General features: G+C 48.5%; 2 protein-coding genes across 2 annotated transcripts; both read left to right on the top strand.

Annotated features, from left to right (window-relative positions):
- The first annotated feature begins 871 nt into the window (after nt 1-871).
- PXN (paxillin) lies at nt 872-25,391 on the top strand. The gene is made up of 11 exons (XM_026075185.1): nt 872-889; nt 2,816-3,042; nt 3,563-3,678; nt 5,688-5,827; nt 6,212-6,413; nt 6,932-7,067; nt 17,595-17,765; nt 18,110-18,283; nt 18,820-18,901; nt 19,272-19,420; nt 21,428-25,391. The coding sequence occupies exons 4-11, from the start codon at nt 5,728-5,730 to the stop codon at nt 21,692-21,694; spliced, it is 1,281 nt and encodes a 426-aa protein (XP_025930970.1). The 5' UTR covers nt 872-889; nt 2,816-3,042; nt 3,563-3,678; nt 5,688-5,727; the 3' UTR covers nt 21,695-25,391.
- Nucleotides 13,417-15,838, top strand: LOC112970613 (vegetative cell wall protein gp1-like). The gene is made up of 3 exons (XM_026075186.1): nt 13,417-13,646; nt 14,351-14,743; nt 15,299-15,838. Exons 1-3 carry the CDS (start codon nt 13,428-13,430, stop codon nt 15,545-15,547), a joined length of 861 nt encoding a protein of 286 aa, XP_025930971.1. The 5' UTR covers nt 13,417-13,427; the 3' UTR covers nt 15,548-15,838.
- Nucleotides 25,392-25,508: the final 117 nt, after the last annotated feature.

The following is a 25,508-nucleotide window of genomic DNA, read 5'->3' on the forward strand; positions in this document are numbered from 1 at the left end:
GTGGTTGCTGATAGAGCCGGTTCAGGTGAGCGTGGCTGGAAGCAGAAGCAGGGATGGGTGCAAAAGGGGAAGGACCTTCCCTCTTCCCTGGCAGCGAGCTCAGGGGAGCCGCGCAAGGCTCTGGGCCCGCAGGGCAGGTTGGCGTGGGGAGGGTGGGCCGCAGGTTTGCAGGACGTCGGGGACAGCGAGCGCCCGAAACGTCTGTTGCCCACGAGTGAGTGGTCTGGGTGCTCCCGTCCTGCGGCGTGGGGTGCTGTAGATGTGTAACTGCTTCAGTATCGGTGGGCGGTTGGTGTAAAGTTGAAGCGCAGTTTGAGCGAGTGATTCGTCTCCAGCCTTTTCTCCTCCCTCGGCTTCCTGTTCCTCGGCTCTGCCTTGTTTGCTCAAGTCAGGAAGGGGGAGGGTATGGGGGAAGTTAATCATTAAACTGTAATGTCTTCTCCTTAACTCCTTCACAACCTGGGAGCAGAGCGCGCCTGTGATTTCCAGACACCCCCCTCCTCCTCCTGCAATCTTGTAAGAGAAAACTGGTGAGTTTAGCCAAACTCATTTTTATGCCGTTAGCAAAAAGCAGCGGATTTCTGTCCGACTGCTCGTTCAGCAAGGAGTGCTGAGCTGAGAAGGTGACTGCTGTGGTGAGATGGTTCCCTCTGTCTGTCCTGTGGGGAGGCTTGGGCGTGGGGGGTGGAAAATTGGTTTGGTTCCCCTTTGCACCCTCATGGGGATTTTTCCTTCCTAGTGGAACTTGATTTGCTTTTGTCATTGGTGGGCAGAAGCAAAAACCACACCTTCTGTGATAGCACTTCTGTTGGAGGTTGTGTGCATGAAACCTCCAGCCGCAGGACCTGCCTGGTCGAAGGAATTGCAGCTCTTCAGCAGTTCCCTTGAGGTATGTGCCTTTCGCACTGGATTCCACCAGCTGTTCTTTTGCTTAAAAGGAAGATTAAGCTGATTTTTCCCCAGCTGCAGAAGGCTTGCGTACCTTCAGGGAATCCGCTTCTGGGGTGTCTTGGCCCCTATAGGAAGATGCCTGTGGCTAAATGATTTGGAGCACCTTTTTGGCTAAATGAAAGGTGTATAGTGTTAATTTAACACAGTATGTAATTTGCTAATGGCTGTATCTGGTTCTCTGAGGGCAGGACTGCTTTTTTTTCTTTTTTTTTTTTTTTGGATGTGCTTTGGTCTATGGAAGAGAGTGAATATAAAAGCAGCACCTTCCTTGTCTTGTAATGCGATAATGTTGTCCTCTATTTGACCCTTTAATATATTTTCTTGAAGGGTTGCTAAGTGTATTGGCTGGTATGGTCTGTGCTCAGGAAGTGGCTTTGAGCTGGCAGGTGCCTGCCCTCGCGGAGGCAGCCATTAGCCTGAGCTGTCGCTCAGTTGCTATTTTGGTGCCACCTGATAACTTCAGCTCTTTGTCGCCCTGGCTGGAGGATACTGCTGGGTTGCTGTGTTTGCAGACTGAGTCTTTGGACCCGAAACCGAGTTATCTGCTGTGTGTGGGAGGAAAAAGGCAAATCCTGCCAACTGCTCAAAGACAGTTGGGTCTGCAGTGGAGGGCAGGGAGATCCAGTACCGGTAAGGGGGTTTCTGAGTCGGTCTCCTCTCCTAATTCTGCTGAAGTTGCGTTACTGGTCTCTGGCCAAATTCCATATCTCTGAAGGGTCCTGCCAGGTACATCTTGATGCTCTGGTAATGGAGAGTGCTGATGTCCCTAGCGAACGGACTCTTCTCTAATAGCCTTAAAGAGGTGCGTGCTAGAGCCTGCTGCTCCGGTGGAAAGCTGGGCACCCAGCCAGCGTGGCTTTCTTTGGAAAGTGGGTATGGTGCAGACCTGCAATAGCTCATTGGCGTTTCCACCATTGGGGATTGCAGTAGGCTCCTTACAGTGGGCTTACAGGTCAGAAGGCCCAGCAAGTTGGGATTTGCCTGTGAGTCACAGCAGAGGAGCGCAGGGTTTGGAATGGGCGAAGGATAATTGCCAGGAAGAAATGCAGAAAGGTGGGAATGCTTTTTCTTGTCCAGTGTTTGAGGGAGAGTGTTTTTCCTGCTTTAAGATTTCTGAGAGGGGCTAACCTTGTGACACGTGTTCCTCTGCCTGGCACGAGTGCGGGTGTTTCTAGCTGATGGAAGTTTTTTCTTCTCTTCAGGAATTTGTGAGCAGTCTCCACCCAGCAAGCTGAGAATTGTTTCCAGGAGAAGAAATTGCATTTACCTGGCAGGCTCTAAAATCTAGTTAACTGTTTGTGGGATGTACTGAGAAGGAATTTGCTTAGGAAAGTTGAAGCGCATATGCTTTCTGCCACACTGATGGACCAATCTGGAAGTTGCATGCTTCTTGCGCTTGCTTAAACTCTGGAGAAAACCCCTCCCGGGATCTTGTTTCCTGCAGAAAGCAGTGCCTGCGGCCACGTTAAATGACTCTGTGATGATGTGGGCCCTGTAATTACTCTGTGTCAATATCCTGTTGTGAGTCGGTCTCAGGGCAGGTTTCTTCTAGGCTCCTCTTCTGCAGGGCACAGGGAGACTGTAAAAGTCCTTGGAGTTGGGCTGTTTTCCAGTTAAGACAAAAATCAGAGATTGACATGGTTTTTCTGGCTGCTTTGTTACCTCATGGCATTTTCTTTGTACTAGAAGTTTTATTAACCCATTCAGAACTGGCCTGCAGTAGTGTTTTACAGAACGTTTAGTAGATCACCCTAGATGAAAAATTTTCCCAGAAACCTTCTGATATGGATATTCTGATGAGAGGAAGGAGAAAAAGCTGTTGGCCAGGAATTCACCATTTTGTTTTTCCTTTGCTTTCCTGCAGACGCCTTGCTAGCGGACCTGGAATCTACCACTTCACATATATCCAAACGACCAGTGTTTCTAACGGAGGAAACGCCTTACTCCTATCCAACTGGAAACCACACGTACCAGGAGATTGCTGTGCCGCCTCCGGTGCCACCACCACCTTCTAGCGAGGCACTGAATGGCACCGTGATTGACCCCTTAGACCAGTGGCAACCCAACGTATCCAGATACGTCCACCAGCAAGTGAGTGAATGTGTGCTTGTGGAGATGGGGAAGGTTCGTGCTTGCTGTGTTGGTGCAGATCTGTCAGGGAAGCAAATGAAGGGAGGGAACAGCAAGAAGTGAGGATGAGTTTGGATACAGACAGAATGAGGAAGTGGGGGAGGTCTGGGGTTTTAATAGTTAGAGGGAGGAAAGTCTCAGAACTGACTAGTCTGAGCAAATGGCAAAATATAATTTGAAACCCATCGTCATTGTTCCAGCGAAAACGGTAGTGTGTTGAGATTAGTGTTAGTCATCTGTCCTGTAGCCTGTGGAAAGCAGGCTGGGGATTTCCAGCACAGATCTGCGATTCATAGGAAATCTGAAGCAAGTGGAGAACACTTGTTCCTGGAATAGCTCATCTGATGGAGGTTGGGGTTGGCTACATAGCAGAATTTTTTTGCTCCTGGGCTTTGACCATGTTTTATCCGTGGGTGGTCGCAATGCAGTGTATGTATTTGTTTGGCATTCTCTGTTTCCAATACAAATCTCATTCCTACAGCCCCAGTCCCAGTCTCCTATATACAGCTCCAGTGCCAAAAGCTCCAGTGCCTCAGTTTCCAGAGACGGGCTCAGCTCTCCTTCCTCCCGTGCTGGTGAAGAGGAACACGTCTACAGGTATCTTGTCCCTGTTAAGAGATAGGCCGGAACCATATGAGGACAGTGACTGCTGTGACTCAAGCTGTCTTCTATAACTTGAGACAAGTACTATACTCCCTGCATATGTTCTGCCTCCCTGTGTCACTTTTGCTTCTCTTGGCTGTGTTTGAGACTACCTCCTTTTTCAGTCACCCCTATGGCTTTATGCTCACTTCATGTACTGACCTAGGCCTTCTGCTTCCTCAGCTGTAGAAGAGGTTAAGGATCTATCAGACACAGCACAATTTGGTTCAAGCATTGTAAAGAATATGATCCAGAAACAAATGACAAATTCACCCTCCTGTTAAGCAGCCCCAAAATAGCTCTTTAGGAGGGAGGATGGCCTTTGGGTCTGTTATCCTGGGGAAGCCAGTTACCTGTGGACTAGCAAGATGTGGAATGATATGAATTTTCAAGCAAATTTGAATTTCTTATGATGATTTAAAAATTCCATCTCAGAACTGCTGACTTATAGATAACTAGTGTGTCTACCTAAAATGACAAATGCAGCCCTTCTTACACTGAGAGGTTGGAAGGGTCCCACCTGCGCAGTGGGACTACCCTTGCTGCTGACATGGGCAGGAGAGAGGAACAGGCTCGGTGCTCCATCTCCGATCTCCCCATGCAGGGCACTCTGTCCTGGGCGCCTTTTTACAGTGTGCAGACTAGCGTTTCTCCGACGCCGTGTGTTCCAGCCATGCCTAGCTCTTTCTGCTGAGCAGAAAGTTGCTTTCAGCTAGAACTAATTCTGGGTCAAGGTGCTGGCAGGTGTGTCCAGAGACGGCCCAGTGGAGGCAGTTGTTGCAGTTTTCTGGGGGCTGAGGGCCACATCTAATTAGTACAAAATAGAGATGATTACAGCCCTGGGTCTGCTGGTACAAGGGTCTGGCATGGCCTGGTTCTGGAGCAAATTGTAGCTTGTGTGCTTGTGACCAGATGAAGTATTCCCTCCTCAGGCCTCATTTGTGAACTTTGTCCTCAGTCTGAAGAAGATGATAATAAATGCCTTATGGAATTTCATAATTGTTACTCGTGTTATAGGTATCAGAGTCCTAAGGCTTGTTGCATATTAACCTTCTGAGCATAATCTGGCAGTGTGCTCAAGACAGTTGTTCTTGTTTTGGATTTGGAAACTCTCTTTTTTGATACAATAAGAAGCATTAGAAGTAATTTGTCCATTTGTAAAACTAGGAGAAAATTATTTCCTTCCCAGTGATGATGGGAAAACTGTTATTACAGTGCCTGAAAATCACTGTATTGGTGCTAAGTTTTTCTGTGAAATAGTTTGCATTGGTGTGTGTGTGTGTGCTTATCCTATAAGATAAGCAGTAATTACAGCCAGTGTTTTGCACATGGTTGTGCATGGTTAAACTTCTTTACAGGCTTGTGTATTTAACCCTGTGGAAAATGATTTTAAATTACCTTCTTATAAATTCATTAGAATTGCTCAAATAAAAGGGTTCGAGTACTTGAAAAGAGACCTTGTATGCTGCAGGAGGCTGCCACGTAACCTGCTGATTTTGGCTGTTGTTGATAGCTTGAGGTTTGTACTTTGGTTCCCTCTTTCTCCAGCCCGTGCTGGCCCTGCATCCCCCTGCTTCAGGGGAGAGGTTTTCCCTGCTTGGTGTGATGTCAGCAGAAACAAGTCATTTTCCTGGATGCCGGCTAGTGGTTCTGCTGCTGTTCTGTGTGTCTTGGATCGGCAGCCTGTTAACTCTTTGCTAAAATCTGAGGCCCTGCCTGTTGCTGCTATTTCTTTGTAACTGACAGCTGAAGATGTGGCTAAGCAAACTGAAGATGCAGCTGAACAGCAGCTGTGTTAGTAATGAGTTTCCACAGCAAGCATCTTCTTTCCATGAGACATAAAAGCATCAGTTAAAAAAAAAAAAAATACAGTACATGTGTAAACTTTGAATCTAAGTGTTTCCTCCTGCTGTGTCTTGGAGTAGAAGGGACTCCTCAGTTACACACTCCCCTTTTATTTTTAGTTTCCCCAACAAGCAGAAGTCTGCAGAACCATCTCCCACAATGACAAGCTCCTCTCTGGGCAGCAATCTCTCAGAACTGGACAGGCTTCTCCTGGAACTGAATGCCGTTCAGCATAATCCCCCCAGTGGCTTCCCAGCAGGTAAGGAGTAGCAAGACATTTGGTATTAGCTTTGTGGATAGTTCGATTCCTAAAGTAGTAGTCTCTTTTTTTTTTTTTCTTTTTTTTTTTCTTCAGCATGCTTACTGAAATCCCTCACCCCAATTGTAGAATCATTTAGTTTGGATGGGATCTCTTGAATACTCTGGTCTGGCATCCTGCTTGAAGCAGGGTCACCTTCAAAGTTGTCTCTAACTTAATTTCAAAGTTAGATTACTGAGGACCTTGTCCTGTTGAGCTCTCTATATCTTCAAAGATTGACAAGGTCTCTCTGGGCAACCTATTGCTCCTGCCTCTGATTTATGTGCATTTATGGACTTGGGGGTCTAAATGACTTTTTTTTTCCCCCCCTCCCCCTTTGTAAAGATGAAGCCAGCAGAAGCCCATCACTGCCCAGTGCACCTGCACCTCACTATGTTATCCCGGAGGGCAGCAGCTCTGTGGGAGGGAAGGCTGCTCCCCCTACAAAAGAAAAGCCAAAGCGAAACGGCGGGCGCGGGATCGAAGATGTGCGTCCCAGTGTGGAGAGCCTGCTGGACGAGCTGGAGAGCTCTGTGCCAAGTCCAGTGTGAGTAGTGTTTTGGTGGCTGCTCGCTTGGGTGGGGTGGGACAAGCCATTGTGGGAATAGTGACTGTAGCATAGGAACAGATGCTGCAGGAGAGTGACAGGCAGGAGAGCTGATTTGTGTGAAGGGTGAGAAATCGAGCAGGAGTGTGAAGATGCTGGTGCTCTTTTTTTATCTCCTGCAGCTGTTGCTGGATGAAAAATACATAATGAGTCATGTTACCAGAGGCATATTGTTCAAACTCAGGTTTATAGCTGATTACAAAATCCACCATCTGACAAAATGACCGTTTGGTCATAGTCCATTGCTTACTGGATGGTGTTGGTGTACGCTCCTGCTAGACTTGGCAGAGAGACAAGGCCTGTGTATGTTGCAGAAGCTGGGCCTGGGGGATGGCTGGCCGTGGTGGTCAGCGCTGCTGGAACGCGCCGCGCTGTGCTTGTTCTGGGGGGCGGTGGGACTGCCAGTCTAGGAGATCTCCCCAGGGTCTCTGCTCAAACGTATTCTTTTCTCTTGCCAGCCCTGCAATCACTGTGAGCCAAGGCGAGGTGAGCAGCCCCCAGCGGGTCACCGCCAGTCAGCAGCAGACCCGTATATCTGCCTCTTCAGCTACACGAGAACTGGATGAACTGATGGCGTCTCTCTCTGATTTTAAGGTGCGCTGTCATGACAAACTTAACACCTCATCTTGGCCCTCCCTGCCTCCAGACTCACTTGCCTGTTAGTCACATCTGCTGACCTTATTTGGTCTCCAGAATGCCTTCTGTACCTCTCTTCCTTGCTCTGAGAAAATTCCTGCGGTGGTATTTGTACTTTGAGTGCTGCTGTAGGTGTTTGCGGCCAGTATAAATTCATCACTGGCCTGGAAGACAGTTCTGGGGACTGTTTTTCCTTCCATTCTGTAGTTCGTCTGTTTGCCAAAGATAATGAGCTTAGTTACTGCTCAGTGCAGGGTGAATTATTTTGCTGTGCTGCAACTTAACAAGAAGTAGGGGATCATGGGACACCTGTCTGCTTCCTGACAGAGACCAGGCTCTTCTGTTCTGTTGGATGACCATCCTTCTTGCAGTGCACTTTTACCCTGACGTGCTTTCCCTGAGGAGAGTGCATTAGGGATTTCCAGGCATGTGGTATGAGCACTCAAGCTTTTGTATCAAAGAGCAGGGAACTTCAAAGGTTGCAATCTTAAAACAGTATCTCTTATTTAGATCGAAATGGGATTAATGTCCGAGCTTCTTGTGGGGGAGGAAGATGGCAAGTACCATTCAGAATCTTGTTTGGAAATCTAATTACTATATTGGATAAGAACTGCTACTGCTGCTTCAGTCACCAGGAGCACATGAAAATCCCATAATAGGATAAGCTGAGGAGAAATTTGCCCATGGTCATTTCTGTACATGAAACACTTGGCTTATATCCTTGGATAACTTATAAATCAAAATGTTCTTTGTTCTGATAGGTGTCTTATCATTCTTACACTAGATGATTAACTGGAGCTTTTTTTTATGAGATTACATTTACCCACAGTCATAGCAAAATGAAAAATATTTTTTCTTCTTCCTTGTAGATGGTTTGCTTATAGCTTTCTTGAATGATTTGCTTAAACTTGTTTTGAGACAAGGTGGGAGAGTGAATACGTAACACGTAACGTATTCTCTATGTTGGTCATTACTGGATATGACTATTTTATATCCACATGCAATACTGCTTTATAATCCTAAAAAAGTCCCTAACTCTTTGGTTTCTCCTCATATGGAAGATTCTGCTGATCCTCAGTGTTTCTTGCTTGTGCTGAACTCCATCTCCTCTGGCTATGACTTTAGAGGCAGCAGCCAGAGCTGAACAATGTTCTGTGAGGAGAGGTAGATAGGACATTTGAAGACATCTGTGCTGTTTATTATTACCTCTGTGCCACCATACATGTTAGTGTCTTTGACTCATGCTGTGCATTTCACGGAGGTGATTGCAATTCCCGGTGTTTTTAGCAAGTGCATGAATTCAGAACCCGACAGTGAGCACATGTGCTCCGCGGGACCTTACCTGCCTTGCGTTGGCTGGGATTGAATTCAGTCTGCTGCTCTGGCCCATGTACGTGATTTTGTTCCTAGGAAATTACTCACTGTTTGCTCTAGACTTACTGTAGTTTGAATTTGGTCATCCACAAATATTGACACCTTAGCGTTGCCTTTTTTCTCTCCAGTGTTAATATGTTACATCCTAGGGTTGAATGCGGGATATCCATAAGCATCTGTTCAATCTGGTTGGAAAAACTGAGGATTGAACTTCCACTGTTGTGAAGCTGGAGAGAGTTCCCACCTGCGCTGCCAGTGTCCGCTGCTGTGCTCCTTCCCCACACTATGGGAGCACGGGGTTGTGGCCTCATGCCACTGCTGCTATCATCAGGGCTCAGAAAACAAGCTCCAGGTGTGGTTGCTTCTGCTGGTCTGGGCTCGCAGGTTAGCTCTTGGCAGCTGAGAACCTCCTCAGCCAGCCCAGCTTTTCCTGCTGAGATACCAGGAAGGGGGTATTTCTAAGTGTGGGTGTTCAAATGCTTTGCAGTCTTGCATGAAAAGTCATGAAACTCTTCATGCAACTCTTAATAAAATCTACATGACAGAGGCTAGGGACTTACTGTAATACTGTCCTCCTTCCTGGCTTAATTTCTGGCTGAGCTCTGAGAGCAAACTGGAAACTTGAAATACAACAAGATTTTAAGATTTGGGCTTTATAAAAGCAGCATTAGTATTTTTGCAAGGTACTAGGCTCATCTGTGGCTACATATTCTTCCCTGAAGCACCAAGAACATGGTTTCTTGTTCATTTCTCTTTTGTTAATATTGCTGCTGACTGTTTTTAATGGTTATTTTCCCTTTTCCTGTCCCCCAGGTTGCTTCATTTTCCTTTCAGCTCTTTGTTTTTTTTCCTGTCAATTTGTGCTAACTAGTGGTGTTAGCTTGTCTGTAAAAATGGATTTATGGTCTGTACCTGTGGCAGGATGCGAGGGAGAGAAGTGGAGTCTTTTCCAGAGGTGAAAGATAAAAGGCTATCGTTTGAGTGCCAGACCTGTGTGTGGTTGCAAGGGAAATAGGACAGAAAAACTGAGTATTATGAGTAAGTAATTGGAGGTGGAAGGCCATAATGCAGCTAGAAGTTCCAGCAGACGTGCGCGTGTGGCGTTGGTGTTTCCCTCATACTCTAGAGTAAAAGGTGCTATTACAGACCGATGCATTACCCTTTTATCATCTTTTGCTCACTTAATGAGTTGCTCGTTCTTTTTTGCCTGCAGAATCCATTTGATTTAGGTTATCTATCTCATCAGTCAGCTGGCACTGAGATTACTTAATGCACTTGTTTTTTCATCCTCTGGCATTTCTGTGTAATGTGATGCCTGGTTACTGCATAGCTAGGTGCTTGTATTAAACTGTTCTGTTACTGTTGTGTGTTTAACCATTGCTCTTAACTTGGAGCTAGTATGTTTTTAATATGCTGGAAATATTTGCCTTTGAGCAAGATGACTGTCTTGCCTTGAAAATGGCTGGCTTCATTTTAGAAAATTTGGAAACTCTGAATAAACGTGAACCCCAATGTAAAAATTGGTTACGTTCGCAGGCGCGTTTAGATTGGGTAAAATGCAGGGGAGGAGGGCAGCATTGGGAAACGTGCTCTTCATGTTAACTACTGAGTGCACTTCCTGGTCCTTTTCACCTCTGCCGTGAGCGTGGGCTTGCGCTGCAGCGCTCCTCGGAGTGAGGAGCGACTCGTGATGAAGTGCAGTCACCCACTGCTCTCAGCTTTCGGCGAGCCGTGTCCTGGCAGTGCGGCAGGTCCGACCTCACAAAGGTGCGCGAGTGCGAGCTCCGGGCCCCTCAGGACGGCCGCCGTGTGGACAGGTCAGCTGAGGGGATATGTCTGTTCCGCCTACTGGCAGATTTTGTGCGAGTTCTGGTTAATTTTATTCTTTTGTTCATGACAAGTACCCAGAAAGGTAAGGAAAAGCTGAGATATTGTGCGTGGGCTGGGGGAAGTTATGTGCTCTGCTGCCTTAGAACATGAGCATCAAACATCTTGAGGCTTCTTTGAAGAACGTGGCCAAGAATCAGAGCAGGTCTGGGAGCTGTTGGGTTTGGAAAATCTTTGTGGATAGGTCTTTCAAACTGGGAGGGTTCAGCATTGGCTTTAAGCTTGACCTGCTGTGTGAACTTGCCCAAGCCGCTGCTTTGACTTTCCCTTTTTAAGAAAAAGGAGTAATGCCATTTTGTCTCCTAGAGTTCAGCCAGGAACCACTGACAATGGGGAAAGGAGGACAAATGATCTCTTCTTTTTGAAAGAGCCTATAAGTCAAGGAGAACTAAAAAATTGATATCAGTCACCAATCTTGTCAAAGTGTATTTTGGATCAAAATTAATACTGGTTTTGTTAAAATGTAAATGTGGAGCCCTTGGCCTAAGGGGAAGAGGCTAATCTGGCCATCTAAGCAAAGCTTACAAAGGCACGGGGTGGCAGAGTCCTTGAGATTCCGTGCCTGTCAGATCTGAGGTGAGACTAATGGTTTGAGCAGAACAAAGCCCATGTTATCTGCTCCTGCTGTGACTGCCCTGAAGCTTTGTTTTCGTTGCTGTGAACTCAGCCAACAGAGCACTTTATTAGTGTATCGAGAACAAAATGTCAAGGTTTGTTCTGTTCATTGGTTTCTTTTTTTCAGCTTTGAAATGTAAAATGTACATGTGTCACTCAGAGTAAGTTGTTAACGTGACTTTTACTCACAGTCTAGACGTGCCTGGGTTGGTAGCTGGCTTCCCAATAGCTACTGCACACGCTCATCACAGCTGCAGGGGAGCATGTGAGCCGTCATTTGGACAGAGGGCACAGGAAAAGGATCTCGATGACTGCGTAACTTTGTCTTTCTTGATCTCATGCAAAGATCAGCACAATGCCATGCTGGTTTTGCTCTTTACTATCCCATTTCCCTTATTTACTCTTGGAAGTAAGGCTTTGGATCAACATGGCTCTTTGGTTTGAAGGTCACAGTGGTTCTAAGACTTAATTCCTTGGGTTTTTTTTTTTTCTTTTTCTTACCTCTGTCTTTATCTTTTTCTCTCCTATTCTTTCTGTCTCCTCTTTGCAGACTAGTTCCACTATGTCTCTGATTTCTGAACCCTCCCTAGAACTGGTTCCCAATTCAACAAATGCAGACTCCAGCAACCCTCCTTACAGTTTGACAGTGCTGTCCCAGTCTAAACTCCCTTCTGCAGGTCACAGTGGGGACTTGGCAGTAACAACATCTGTCCCCTCAGCAGTCCTCCACATCGAAGAAGGCAGTGACAGTGTAGTTCTGCCTCCCCCAGGACGTTCTGCCACTCCTCCACATGTGCCCTCTCTGCTGCAAACGGGCCCTGTGCCCCCACCACGGGTCTCTTCCAGTTCTGCTGTTCGTGGGGAGCAGGTGACGTTTGCAAGCTTGATTAGACCGAGCAGAAAGCCTGACTTTTTGAGGAAGGCTTCTCAGGCTGTGCCGGCTTCCAATGTGGAGCCTCTGTCTAGACCCACTAATGTGGAGGCCCGGGGCCTAGAATATGATTTGGTGATAGAGACTGAAAAGAAGGAGCAGAGAATAGAACCCAAAACCTCAAGTGTCCCAGTTTCAAATGCTGGAATAAATGGTCAAGGGAAGGGGCAGATACCTAAGGAACTGGATCAACAGGGAGCATTCGGGGATAATTCAGCCCTTCTTTCTGAGAGCAGAAGTGTGGAAACAGCTTTAGATGAGCTGTGGGCCCTGCAGCTCTCTGATCGTGTGCCAGAGGTACATGCAAAGAATGACAGTGTCTTGAGTCCTGTGCATGAGCCTTCTGTTGTGGCCTTGGATCGGTGGGATGTTTTCCCAGACACTAAAAACCAGTTAGGCTTTGTAGCGCAGCAAGGACAGGAGCTAAAAGCTGAAGTACCACATGAAATCAAGGTAGATGTCTGTTCTGATCTGACCAAGAGGCAGGGCAGAGAGAGAACTCCTAAAAAGGCAGGTACTAACATCAGTAGAGCCAGAGACCAGGAAAATGAGCAAATGAGAAACTCTACAGTTGTTCCAGAGACTCCTGAAAATGTTTGGAAAGCCGAATGGGATCTGCTATGCGTCTCCAAGCCACCCATTGAGAGGATTTCTGCATCAGGCCAGGCAGGCACTGAGTGAATGTAGGAGTAGGACGGGTCCTAGCTAGGACTGTCCTGGTAGTGCGCTAACATTTTGTGTGTGGTGTGAGTGCATCCAGAGCTCGCCCACTCTAACAGCATGTGGTTTTGAGCAGTGTTACTGACAGCTGCATGTTTGAAGGTCTGAAATCCTTTGCTTTATCTTGTGGTCTCTTCTGCATGTTGGCCAGCAGCACAGAACATGGCAGGTCTTAAGGACTGTCCTGTGATATGGGCTTTTATTCCTTAACTGGGATAGGGCAAATACTCGACCCATGGAGGTCTCTGAAAAGTTAAAGGGCTGCTTCACACCTGGCTCTGGATGGCAGCTCCTCTGCTCCGCTTGCCTTTTTAGGTATCAGTGCGGGAGCTGTTACTATTCCTTCTAGCACTCGCAGTACTCTTTGTACACCAGACATCTCTGACCAAGAATCTTATGCCTGTAAAGGGCAAATGCAGAGAGACTGTTGTGTATCACTGTTATGCTGAGGTTTCTTTAATGCTCTGTGGAGTGGTCTTGCTGCACCTCATATCTTGGCTTCCTGCTGGTTACTTCCTTTTCTAGATAGTTATTTTTGGCTGCTGTGATTATCCTTACGGGGTTTTTCCTTGCACTGAGTCACTGTTCTGGGCTGTGCCAAAAGGAATTTTGGCATTGTGGAGTACATGTCATCACTTCTCCAGCTCACAGTTGTCACTAATGGTTTGAGTTTGTGCTGTTGCATCTCGGGGCTTGCTCTTGCGTTGCTTTTCTCTGCTGATACTATTACCTTTGTCATTTAGATTAAGTCTGTAATCAAGAGGACAAAAGAGACCGGGAATGTGCATCCAATGTATCGTGACCTCTCTCCAAGGCGTAAGCTAGGTCCTGCCATATTTCACAAGACTGAGTCCCAGGATCGCTTGATTGAAGAGCTGCAGGACAGACTGGGCATCGCTAAACAGGAACAGAAAGAGTGGAAAAGCCAGGATGACTGGCTGACAGAGGGGGTCATTATCACTGCTAGACCCCAGAGGGAGGATCAGGATGGAGGACAGCAAGTAGAGAAGGTAGAGAGCAGGCACATGGACTGGGAAATTCCAGCACATCCCTCTGTCCAGATAACACTGTGTGGGGGTGCAGATTAAGTTTCTGAGTGTGCTAAGCAACATGAAGTGAAGATGTAACTCTTTCTACTCACCCTTGTCTGATCTGAAAGGGAACCAGCTCTCAGGTTCTGAGTTCTTGATGTTTAGGAATTGGAGTGATGTCAGAGGATGGTGGTGATGGTATCCGTTTGGGCAATCTGGTGCTATCACATATCAAATGTCCCCATGGGATTTATTTTAAAACCATACAGGGAGGCCTGTCAGTAGAGGCATGCTTTGTTTTCCCCAGTACTGTGGCTGTGCATGAAGTTTTGGGTATAAGATGATGTTCTTCCTTAAACCACACGGAGACACGAGTTTTCTAGTTGTCTTATCTGTGAGGTTGCTTTCTTGTTGCTTTTTCCCTCTCAGATAAAGGTGCTGAATAGCAACCAGTGGCCTCTTTTTACCCACTTCTGCTTGGTTGTGGCAGTGAGGTTGGCCTGCTTTCCTATTTGTGCTCTGATGTGAAATGAAGGAGATTCAGAAAAGGAAGTGGGGAGAGCACCAGGCAGCAAAGACTGTGTCATTGTCTGGTCTGGATTGCCAGCCTTCCTGCTGCAGGAAGTGTTTGTTGGTTCCTCTTTGGATCTATTCACCTTTCTTCTTCCTCCATGTCTTTCTAGGTGGTCTTTCCGCCAGAATCCCCGCTCCCCCCGAGGAGGACGATCTCTGTTTCAGCCTCTCCCCCACTCCAGCCTTCTAAAGAAGCTGCAAAGACAGTCCCTGCTAATGCTGCTCCCTCTTGTGTCCTTGGCCCTGCACCTCTCCTTCCACTCCCGCCTCAGCCTTCCCATGTGCCATCTACCTCAGCTCCTAGTCCGGTCTCTTCTTTCGGCTTGACTCCTCAGCCTCTGTTCCAGTGGGAAACTTCTGATGATTATCATGAACTTTCTGTTGTGGGCACCCCTCCTTCCGAAGATCCTAGGCACTCCTGTTCTCCCCAGACCTGGATCCCTAGCACCAAGACAGTAGTTTCTGTTGGCTGTCAGACCGAAGATGACCAGTTCTTCCCACAGGTGCAGGCAGGCTTCCTTTTCCTCTTCTCCTTGTTTAACAGAGTGTCTTCCAGTCTAACCACTGCTCCCAACTTGATAGCTCAGTAAATGTAACTTTGGGTAAAGGCTGGTACTGAGCTGCTTGATGGAAGAGGGAAGCCATTGAAAATGCCAAATCAATCCCAGCTCTCCCTGTTTAGCACTAAAAAGTACATGTCATTGCAATAATCTGCTGTTGTGTGTGGTTCCTGTCTGTCCTGCTGATCACTTTGTGCAGCAGGGACCATGTACACTCTATTTCTCTCTGAGCCAAAGGAGTTGGCTCTGATACACAGCCCTCAACTCTCCCTAGCCCAATCTCTTGGGGGGGGGAAAAAGTGTAAGCATGGAGAAAAAGATGGCAAACATCTCAAAAATTGGAAGGCCAAATCAGCAGTCCTTCCTGTGTTTGACCTTTTAGACAGGTGTCCACAATATGAGTGGATTTTGGGGGAGCTGCACAGTATTATTTGTACAGGCAGGTCTCAACGGTGAGGAAGGAAACACCTCTGCATCTTGAACTGTTGTTCTTTGCAGGTGACCTCTGCTCCTCCCCTTGTCCACAGTGCCACTCTGCAGGCCGCTCATGCACCCCTGGATCCCCTTACCCCTGAGAAGGCAGGACCTCCTTTCTGTTTCCTCTCGGCATGGTGTGCTCTTCTGGGGGTTGACTGTGACACAGATGCTACTGCGAGCTGCTCCTGGAGCTCCCAGTGTGGTGAATGTAGATGGTGTCTTGCAGTGCATGGTTTGCTGCTCATAAAACTTGTAGCTGAATTGGAGTGATAGCAGATCTCGTGGGTGAGGGTGGGAATTTGAAGGACCTTTGCATGATGAGTCTATGTGGATGCTGTGCTGGTTGTTCCGTGAATGGCAGACATTGTGCAGGAGATGGAAACCACCTCTTTCAGATGGGGACTCATCTGCGAGCTCTTGAAAAGGCTGGGCCACCAGGCCAGGGTAGAAGTTACAGTGTCCAGAGATGGATGTGCCTGCATTGAGGTTAGCTGTGGCTTGCAGGAATGTGTGGTCCCACAGGCAAGGGTGAAGAAATGCTCTGTTGCTATGTGTTGAATTCATCCCATCTCCTCTCTCTCCAAATAGTAGTTATCATTTGTCTGCCTGCTGTGTCCTCCTGCTCTGCCTGGTGGCACGAGCCGCTGGTAAAATGAGAGCAGATACGATTCTCCTGACACAGTCCAGCCCTTTTCCTCCTGCTGTATCGTGCAGGAAGCCCTGGCTTTGTACTGGCTCTGGCCTGGCTTTGTATATAGAGAGAGCCCTGTTGACTCTCTGCTGTGAGAAGTGTCCCTGCAGTGTTGTACTTTGGAGACATTTGCTGTAGCCATGTGGTGGAGAATACCACTGCCCAGCGGAGGGTTTGTTTTAGGTGCAGGACACAGGGAGGCGATAGGGCTGTTCTGAGCTGCTGGACTAGGAGCGGCAGCTAGTTGTGGAGATGGCTGGGAAGAGTGAGGGGAGGAAGGGTGCCTTTGGCTCCACTGGGAGTTGTGCTGCATACAGGCAAGACTCATGACGGGCTAAAACTACGTATATCATGAGAGTTTTATTACAAACAAGTGGAAAAAAGCATTTGACACTGAGTAAACTAGTCAACTACAAGCATCGCTAACTGCAGGATGGGTAATAGAGCTTCTTCTGTGGCTGGAAAGGCAGGATCTGCCACAGCTCCAAAGAATTTCAGTGTGTCCCTTGTCCCCTGGCTGTGATGGCAGCAGGCTGGTGGGTTGTTCACAAATGTTGATTTTTATGTCTGTTTTAATTTCTCCCTTTAGTAAGAGAAACCCATGTGCTCCAGACCCTCATCTCAGGGAGGGACTTCTTTGGATTTCTCTAAACTGACAGTAGCTATTGTAGTGCAGAGTTAGCTAAAATAATCTGTATTTTACTATTGTGGTTTGCCTGGGTAATGAAGGAGGATTTGGTGTTCAAAGAGAACGCACACTTTCTTCCTGAGTTATGAACCTTAGTAAAACATTTCCCTCCTTCCTCCTCTGAGAAGCCTTTCCAAGCTGTGTACACTGTGGTGGTGTGATTTCCAGAAATGGTCTCCGAGAGAAGTGTCTTAATCCCCTTCCTCTCACCCCCGTGCATTTCCAGAGGTCACGCAGTAAACATGGCAGTGTTTCCATTGGCATCCCATCTGCTGGGGCTCTGCTGTGGACATGCTGCCCTGTCCGTAGGTAAATACGGGACGAGAGACAACTTTAAAGGAATTGTTTCTTGGCGCTTCCAGTGCCCCAGATGGGGCAGAGGAGACCTGGCAAGATGATGTGCAAAAGCAGTGCAGGGGGAGGGAGGGGGAGGGGGAAGATATTCTAGCTGAAGAACAGACAGGATGAGGAAGGAGAGAGGGATCTCTAACAGAGAGGAGAGAGTGTCAGCTGAGAGAGCGCAACAACTGCGTAGGAATGGAGAGAGGTCAAGGGGAAGGGGCCTGCTGGATGGCGTCTCTGCTTTGTCAGCTGGCCAGGAACTGATGAGGTAAAGGGAGAATTTTGGCAGAGGCTTAGAGAGCACTGTACTGACTGCTTGGGATTTGCTGGTAACTTCTGCCATATGAGCAGTGAAGGAGAGTTGACTCTTCAGTTCACAGCTCTGTTACATATCCCAGGCTCTGTGCATGTTGTCTACTTGGGCAGAATACGTGTGTGCTTGATCCTGGCTCTCAGTGCCTTCTGCAGACAGCAAAGCCATCTCCTAGCAATCTCCTGCCCATCTGTGCAGAGGAGCCACTGGCAGCAGTAGCAGGCATTTCCCTTGGAAACTCAGCAGCTTTTGCCTTACAGTCTTTGGTTTCTCTTCCCTGCAGTTCATGGCACAAGGGAAGGCCGGGAGCAGCTCCCCTCCATCCACAGCCCCCAAACCTGGCAGCCAGCTGGACACCATGCTGGGAAGTCTCCAGTCTGACCTGAACAAATTGGGTGTAGCTACAGTTGCCAAAGGTGTCTGTGGAGCCTGCAAGAAGCCTATTGCTGGGCAGGTGAGTCAAAGATGCTGTCTCATTGCTGAATCTTGGGCTGCAGCTGGGAGTAGTGGGGAGGGCTGTTTCGTGAGGCTGAAGGGACTGGAGATGCTGGAGAAACTGAAGTACTCTATTTATCCACTGGCTAGGTACGCTGTAAGCTCCTCCAGTGACCTCTACCCTGCCCTTGAGGGACTGCCCTCTCCTGAGATGATAGGTAATTCAGTTTTCATGCTACCCCAGTCCAGGGCTCACTTGAGTAGTAGAACTTGCCATTCTTGCTGACCTCCAGCTGGTATCTTGTCGTGTGATCTAGGGGAGAAGGAAATAGAGTTGTCCTTCATGATTTGTCTTCCCAACAGGTGGTTACAGCCATGGGGAAGACCTGGCACCCTGAGCACTTCGTCTGCACCCACTGCCAGGAGGAGATTGGGTCACGGAACTTCTTTGAGCGAGATGGTCAACCCTACTGTGAGAAGGACTATCACAACCTCTTCTCCCCTCGCTGCTACTACTGCAATGGGCCGATCCTTGATGTGAGTTCCTGGGGGGGTTAGGGCTGGCAGGGTGCTGCTGACCTTGGTGTTTAAAAACCTCCACTTCACCTGTGTGTCCTGGATGAAAGGTTTTGTTTTGGAATTTCTATTTTTCCTTTGTGCTGGCTCTGGAAGGGAAACAACTTGACCCAGCCTGGTTCTGTAGGTCATCTTACCTTCACTAAAGCTGTAATCCTGCAGACCACCACATCGCTCCTTCATTCCAGTAATGATTCTCCAGCTTTTCTCTATTGGTAGTCTGTGGTAACAGACTACCAGTACTAATTCTGAGAGCTGGACGGAGCCCTGTATAAGGGAGGGAGCAGTGTGTGAGATCCTTTTAGGGTAAAAAAAAGTGTGCAGTGGGGAAAGGCTGAACCAGCCAGAGGCAGGAGGTAATTTACTCCGCTCTTTAAGGACGCTCTATTTTAATGCATGCTGTTGTCAGCACAAGTGTAATATGTTTCCCACCCCCCACCTCTTATCTCTGTGCTGAAGCCATAATTTACATGACGCCCTTTGTGTCTTCTGAACAGAAAGTTGTGACGGCTTTGGACAGGACATGGCACCCTGAACACTTCTTCTGTGCCCAGTGTGGAGCTTTCTTTGGACCTGAAGGTATTGCTGCTTTATGCAAGGGGAAAAATATCTGCTCCCTTGAACTGCAGATGAGTGTGTAAGGCAGAGCCGCTACTAGCGGAGAGTCTGAGAGATGATAGGGGAGCTGTTGAAGATGGAAGTGCCAAGGGAAATAGCTGTCCTTGGGGGAAGGATGGTAGCCATGCTCTCCTTTCCTCCCTGGATAGGAAGAGTATTCATGTGGCTGGAGCAGGAAGGGCAGCAGCATGAGGTCCAGCTGCCTGCTGTGTGTTTGCGCATGGGCAGGGGGAAGGATGATCCTAGCTGCTCTGGTTACCCCACAGAGCTTGGCTGGCCATCGCTAAAGATCAGGAGCTGATCCTCTTTGGCTCTCCTTTTCCTTTGGCAGGATTCCATGAGAAAGATGGCAAAGCCTATTGCCGCAAGGACTACTTTGACATGTTTGCTCCCAAGTGTGGAGGCTGTGCCCGGGCTATCCTGGAAAACTACATCTCTGCCTTGAACACCCTGTGGCACCCTGAATGCTTTGTCTGTCGGGTAAGAGACCAAGGTCCTTTGCTGCTGCTGTACAACCCCTGTCATTTCTGCCCTGCAGGCATCTGGTCTCTTATCAGGAGAAGGCGCCTGTGGGGTAGCGAAGGGCAGCCATCCCCACAAGATAAAAGCATGTCAGCAACCAAACACCTTGTTTCTCTGCCTGTTTACATTGAACTTTCTAGTTGCTTTGCTCTTTTTGTTCTCAGCTGCAATTATGGGCTTCTGCAGCGGCTCACAGATAAACAGAGACGTTTTCTGTGACCTTTAAATAATTATAAGCTAAGCTTCTCTCTAAGCACTTGCCTTAGCAATCAGATTTTTGAAGATCTTCCTCCAATGTTCAATCTGACAATGTAAACTAATAAGACTGACCTTGCTCACACAAACATGCAAGTCAGTGAAATTGTGGCAGGCTCCATACAACAGGCATAATGAACAGGAATACTGCGGATTAAATGCTTGGCGCTCTTTCAGAGAGCCTTGCTAGTATTAACTCTTACAGGCCCCAAGAGAAGAGCAAGTATCAGCCAGTATTTCCTAGAGTGGGAGAGAGACAGAGACCAGGGTCAGCAGCAGAACCGTGAGCTCCTGGTTTCCAGTGCGGTGCTCAGCACTGCTCTGCTCCGCGCTCTGTGGTGCAGCTGGCCGACTGTCACGGAGCTGTTGGGACTGACTGTGGCTCCGGCAGTGGTGTGTGGAGAATGGAACCAGAAGACTGCAGTCCTGACTGTGGGGCTGGAGAGGGCTGTGCCTTCTTGGACCTGGATTCCGGCTTCTCTCAAGCAACTCTGCTTTCCTTCCCCCTGCCACCACACTGCATGTGCTAGTGGGGTCAGCACTGATGTCTTCCAGGATGCAAGGCAGGATTCTCTTCCTGTTTTTGCTAAAGCAGAGCTGACTTCAGCTCTCCTGCTGTTTGAAGGAGGAGACTGTTTATTGAACTAATCATCAGTGTTAGTGTTAGAAAAGTCATGGACTCACTGCAGGCAAACTGCATTAATCCCAGTTCAGCTATTTGTGGCTACACACGCTCTCTGCTGGATGTGTCGGGTCCGGCTGTGTGTACCTCCTCCTTGGGGAGGAGGATGGTCTGGGGCTGAGCAAAACCAGGATTCTGGAAACCTGGCTTCTCCTCTGGGCCTTGCTGCTGATGTGCTGAGTGAGCCCAGCAGGGTCCTTGGCTCCCCCTGATGCCCTGTTGCCTTAGTTCCCCCCTGTACAAGGAGGAGAGTCTCCCCGGTCCTGCGGAGAGAGTGGGTGGGTGCTTCCAGGGCAGGTTTGGAAGTGTTGCACGCTCAGCTGTCTGACGCTGAGGTGGGGAAGGAACATTGGGCACTAACGAGCCCACGTATCCTCTTCTCATCCATTCAAAATCATTAGCACTGTAAAGCAAGCAGGGGTTTCTCCCAGTGGTGATGCGACCTCTACATGTGCCTGGTGGAGATGTTTCAGGGTAGAAGATCCTGTGGAAAGGGTACATGCATAATGTCAGCCATTCTGCACAGATCAGTTGTAAAAATGAATTGGGCCTCTCTTTCTCAGTTAGAACCAGCCCCCAGTTCATCAGAATCCTGCTGTGTGAAAGTCTGTGTCGTGCTCCCTATTGCAAGGAAGCTGGAGTGAGGTTAGCAAGAAAAAAATATATATATGGGAAAGGTGCTGCAGTGTTTCCTGTCTCAAGGGAAGGTGTCTTCTCCTTCCTGCTAATTGGATGCATATCTGGTAGCTCATTTATTGTATTTTCCATGTGTTAGTGAAGCCAGCTGGGGGAGGGGACACGTTTCTTTCCCTTGCTTGCAGCTGTATCTGTCCCTCTGTCAGCCTTGGAAACTCATCTTGGTGGACAGAGGTTGGCTCTGTGGACAACAAGGACGTGTGCTGGGAGGTGGCAGTTCACCCAGCCCGCAGTACTGTTGGATTGGGCCACAGGGCAGAGGAGGGCTGTGGAGCTGCCCACGTCCCTGGCTTGTTTTATAGTCTGTCCTCTTCTGCTTTTTCCTCCTGCAGGAATGTTTCACACCATTCATCAATGGCAGCTTCTTCGAGCATGACGGGCAGCCCTACTGTGAGGTGCATTACCACGAGCGTCGCGGCTCGCTGTGCTCCGGGTGCCAGAAGCCTATCACAGGACGCTGCATCACTGCTATGGGCAAGAAATTTCACCCCGAACACTTTGTCTGTGCCTTCTGCCTCAAGCAGCTCAACAAAGGAACCTTCAAAGAACAAAACGACAAGCCCTACTGTCAGAACTGCTTTCTCAAGCTCTTCTGTTAGAGGCACCATAGATGGGAGCTAAGCATCTTTCTGCCGCCCCCTTGGCAGTTCTGTCTCTTTGAACGTTACTGTGATTTAGAAACCTTACCAGGCAGGGGAGAAGGGGAGGGGGTGGGGTGGGAGTGCTTGCTGCTGCTATGGAGAGGCAGTAGATCCAGAGATGAGATGGACCATTAAACTGGAAATGCCCTTGCTGTATCTCAGCAGAGAGAGGCTGAGTCCCCTCATTACAGTGTGTGTGTCTGCGTGCGGGACTGATGGCTGAGTTTAGCCCCAGGGCTCCGGCAGGGAGGTTTTACCCAGCCCCCTCCTGGCAGAAGGAATCTGTGCCAGTACTTTTCAGCCTGTGTCAGTCCTCCGAGCAAATTGTGACACTTGCAGACAACGCAGCCCTCTGCTTTGACACCTCTCTCTAAGGCATTCGAGTGCATTCAGGCAGCCTGAGCAATAGCACAGCGAGGGCACCTTGTAATCTTGGCGCCACCCTGGCTCTGCTCGCCAGAGCCAAGTGGCACGCGTGATTTACTGAGATGAGAGCGTCAGCACAGGCAGCCAAGACCCTGCAAGGGTCTCTCCAGTTCCATTACACTGTAAGGAGTTGATACCACTTACCTTTTCTTAAGAGGAATTGATGCATTACTGTGCAGGCTGCTTTTTTTTTTTTTTCCTGGTTTTTATTTCCCTGCCCTTTCTCAACGCACTGGAGCAAGAGGTGGGGGAAAAGCCCCCGATCGCCCCTCAGCACTGATGTGCACTCCTGCGGGTGGGATTCTGTTCAGGGCACCTGTGTCAGCACCCAGGCCTGCTCGGGGCATCTGCTCCCCTTGCTGGCCGCCTCCAGGAGAGAGGCGGAGGCTGGCATCATCCCTTCTTTAAAAGCAGGTGCAGAGAGGTTAGGGCACAGCCTTTCCCATCCATCCCCGCCATGAGTGAATGGGACGTTTGTGTATGTGGCCTGAAAATCTGCCACCTGTCAGGGCCTGAAAACAGTCACAGGAGCAGGGAGAAGTGGAGGGGTTTAAGAAGCCAGGAAAAAAAAGCTCTGGACTGTATCTTTTCTTCTTCCTCTCTTTGCTAATGAGACCTGTCAGCCTTTGGTATTTCCCTTTTCTGTGCTCTTGTTAAACATGTTCTACTGAGAGACACTAGAGCAATAACCTTTTATATTGACTGTTACTGGTATAACAAGTCCCTTGGGTCAAGTGTGTGACACTTGCAGTTTTGCTATCAAAGTGAATACTGTATCCTCTCTTTGATAAGAACTGTAGATTTCTACACTGATTTTGAATTCATATCTAATTTACTTTTAATCCTCTTATACAGAATTTGGTTTTGAAGTGATTTTAAGAAAGCAACTTTTATATCTCAAGCTGTGCTGTTCTAGGCAGTGTACCAGTTGTGCTGGTTTACTGCATCTGTAACCTCAACGCTTTGTTAAACTTAACTAACATTGAGTATTTTCCTTTTATTGCGGGTTGGGAGGGGCTGGAATCTATGGGGAAGGGAATGTGACTTTTTTTTTCCCCTAGCACAGGCAGGTGAACTGTGAATAGTGTTTTTTTTTCTTTTTTTTTTCCTCCTTCCTCCCCTCCCCTTCTTTCTCTGGGTCACCTGAAAGTGTGTTTTTTGGTTTTTATTGTAACCTGTAAACTGCTGTATTTGAATCACCTGCCTTTCTCCCAAAGCCTAGCTTCCAGGATGTTACAGTGAGTCTTAATATGATGCTGCAGGGGGCAAGAGCTCAGAGCTTCACCCTCAGTTTCTCTTCTTCAGCCATCTGAAATCAGAGCAGGGCTAACTGGGGAAGGGATTCCTTTTCTCCTGTGGAAGAATGGTCTTGTGACTAAAGAAAAGGAGGAGAAGTTGGGAGATACAGACTCTGTTCCTGACTAGCTGTGTAACTTTGGGCCAGTTATTAAACCTCGCTGTGCCTCAGTTTCCCCATCTGTAAAATGGGGGCATTTTTGCCTGGATTCATGAAGTTATAGTGAGGCTTAGTTCATATTTGCTGAAGCACTTTTAGATCTCTGGCTGGAGGGTGCCTTCTATAGAAGGTTAAATATTACGTTGAAATACCCTACAGTGTTCTGTGGTAACAGCCAAAGCAGCCCAGGGAGCAGTGTCTGGAATTACACTCCAGAATACTACAGCAATACTACTATTGGAATGGGTAACGTCGGGGGGTTCTGGTTTTCAGCTTGGTAGATACTTTAGGGATCTGGGGGTGACTGTGTCAGAAACAAGCCAGACTTTTTAGGCTGGAATTTCCTGGTCAGTGTTCCATGTAATCTTGGCTTGGTGCTTCACTACCCTGCTTAAATCATTGCAACTACTTTCCACCAGATTGCCATACAAAAGAGCCTCAGTTGGTAGTTGTGAAAGCAAAGGGACCTGTGGAAGCGCTGGAACTAAAGCTATGTCAGCTGGGCTGAGTGTGGCTTTTGGACAGTCCAATAAGCAAGAAAACTTACTAACTTGTCATTTTATTTTTGAAATCAATTTGACTTCAAATGAGTATTTCTAAGCTGTGTGTGGTTATCTTGCTGAAAAGATCAGCTTGTTCTGGCCCCACTAAGAGGATGAAAAGCCTTCATGCAGGATTGGGAGCGGGAAGGTTGGAGTGCTGTTTCTGGCACTACCGCTTGTTGTGTGATACCTACCAAACTGCATAATCGTGTGCCTCAGTTTCCCTGAGTCTGGGGATCCTTTAACCTACCTCACTGCTTGTTGAGGCTTGCTTCATTGAAATTTCTGGAGTGCATGGAAAACCTTGGATGCAGGGTGCCACCAAAAGTGTGGTGGTGGTACTGTATGCCAGTACCAACGAGGGCAACTCTTCTATCGTTAATGCTAAGTGGGGATGATTAAACAAGTTATCTCCTGAGCAAAATGTTGAGTTTTTCCTGGATTCAGCTGGTTTGTGACATGCTGGGATGCTACACAGATGCCACTCGGCCAAATCATTACTCTTGTGGTGGCTGCTGCCAATGTGGAAGTCAAAAATGCCTATTATTTCACTTCAGTTTTAGACTAGAAGGGCCGAGGTGCTGCACAGAGCAAACGGGGAGGGTGATGTGTTGTGGTAGCCCGGGCGCCAGGGGCTTTGCGCCTGCCAGGCGGTGCCTGGTGCTGTGGGAAGGACCGGCAAGACGGGCTAGCGCTGCTGCAGGCCCTCGGGTGTGTCCGGAGGGGAGAGCGGCGGCTACCTGCCCTCAGCAAGCGGCTACATGCTGCCCAGGGCAGGCGTGCCTGGTCCCCGGCCCCTTGTTTGAGCGGAGGGGCTGCGTGCGGGGGCAGAGGTGAGGTAGCTGAGCTCGGACACGTCACTGTTTCCTTGCAAGGTTTTGCCCGCAGAGGCCTTAGCGTCCGTTTGCGGTTCCCCCCCAGTCCGAGGGGCTCTTGCCCTGCGCCGCGAGCTGCCCGCGTGCAAAGGTCCCTTTCAAACCACGTCCTCGCTGGGCTGGCGGGGGCCGTTCTCCTCTGGGTCGACAGTTATTTGATATCTATTTTTTTTTCCCATCCTTGTAAACTTCTAGCTCTGCTTTGTCCATTTAAAATTCTCGCAGTTATGCTAATAAAATTTCTACTGTTACTCTCACGTGTTGGTTCCCCTCGTTTCTAGTCCCTCGGCTCGGGAAAGGGCGCGGTGGCCCTGGGTGAATTCCCGTTCCCTGAGCCAGACGCAGCTGCTGTTACCGGTGGGGGAGCCCCGTTCCCTGGGACGCGGGAGGTACAACGGGCGCGGCGCGAGAGAGCCGCCCGCTGCGTCCCGGCCCCGCGCTGAGGCGTTTTCCTCCCGGCAACGGCCGCAACG

This window comes from Apteryx rowi, unplaced genomic scaffold (assembly GCF_003343035.1).
Source record: "Apteryx rowi isolate R43461 unplaced genomic scaffold, aptRow1 scaffold_40, whole genome shotgun sequence".
In the NCBI taxonomy this organism is placed as follows: Eukaryota; Metazoa; Chordata; class Aves; order Apterygiformes; family Apterygidae; genus Apteryx; species Apteryx rowi.

Excerpts from the sequence above, each read along its gene's own strand:
- LOC112970613 (XM_026075186.1), top strand. The coding sequence starts at position 13,428 with ATGTATCGTGACCTCTCTCCAAGGCGTAAGCTAGGTCCTGCCATATTT. Across the intron at positions 13,647-14,350 it reads GAGGACAGCAAGTAGAGAAG|GTGGTCTTTCCGCCAGAATC; the intron begins GTAGAGAGCAGG and ends ATGTCTTTCTAG. Across the intron at positions 14,744-15,298 it reads ATGACCAGTTCTTCCCACAG|GTGACCTCTGCTCCTCCCCT; the intron begins GTGCAGGCAGGC and ends TGTTCTTTGCAG.
- PXN (XM_026075185.1), top strand. The coding sequence starts at position 5,728 with ATGACAAGCTCCTCTCTGGGCAGCAATCTCTCAGAACTGGACAGGCTT. Across the intron at positions 7,068-17,594 it reads CGTCTCTCTCTGATTTTAAG|TTCATGGCACAAGGGAAGGC; the intron begins GTGCGCTGTCAT and ends TCTTCCCTGCAG. Across the intron at positions 17,766-18,109 it reads AGAAGCCTATTGCTGGGCAG|GTGGTTACAGCCATGGGGAA; the intron begins GTGAGTCAAAGA and ends TCTTCCCAACAG.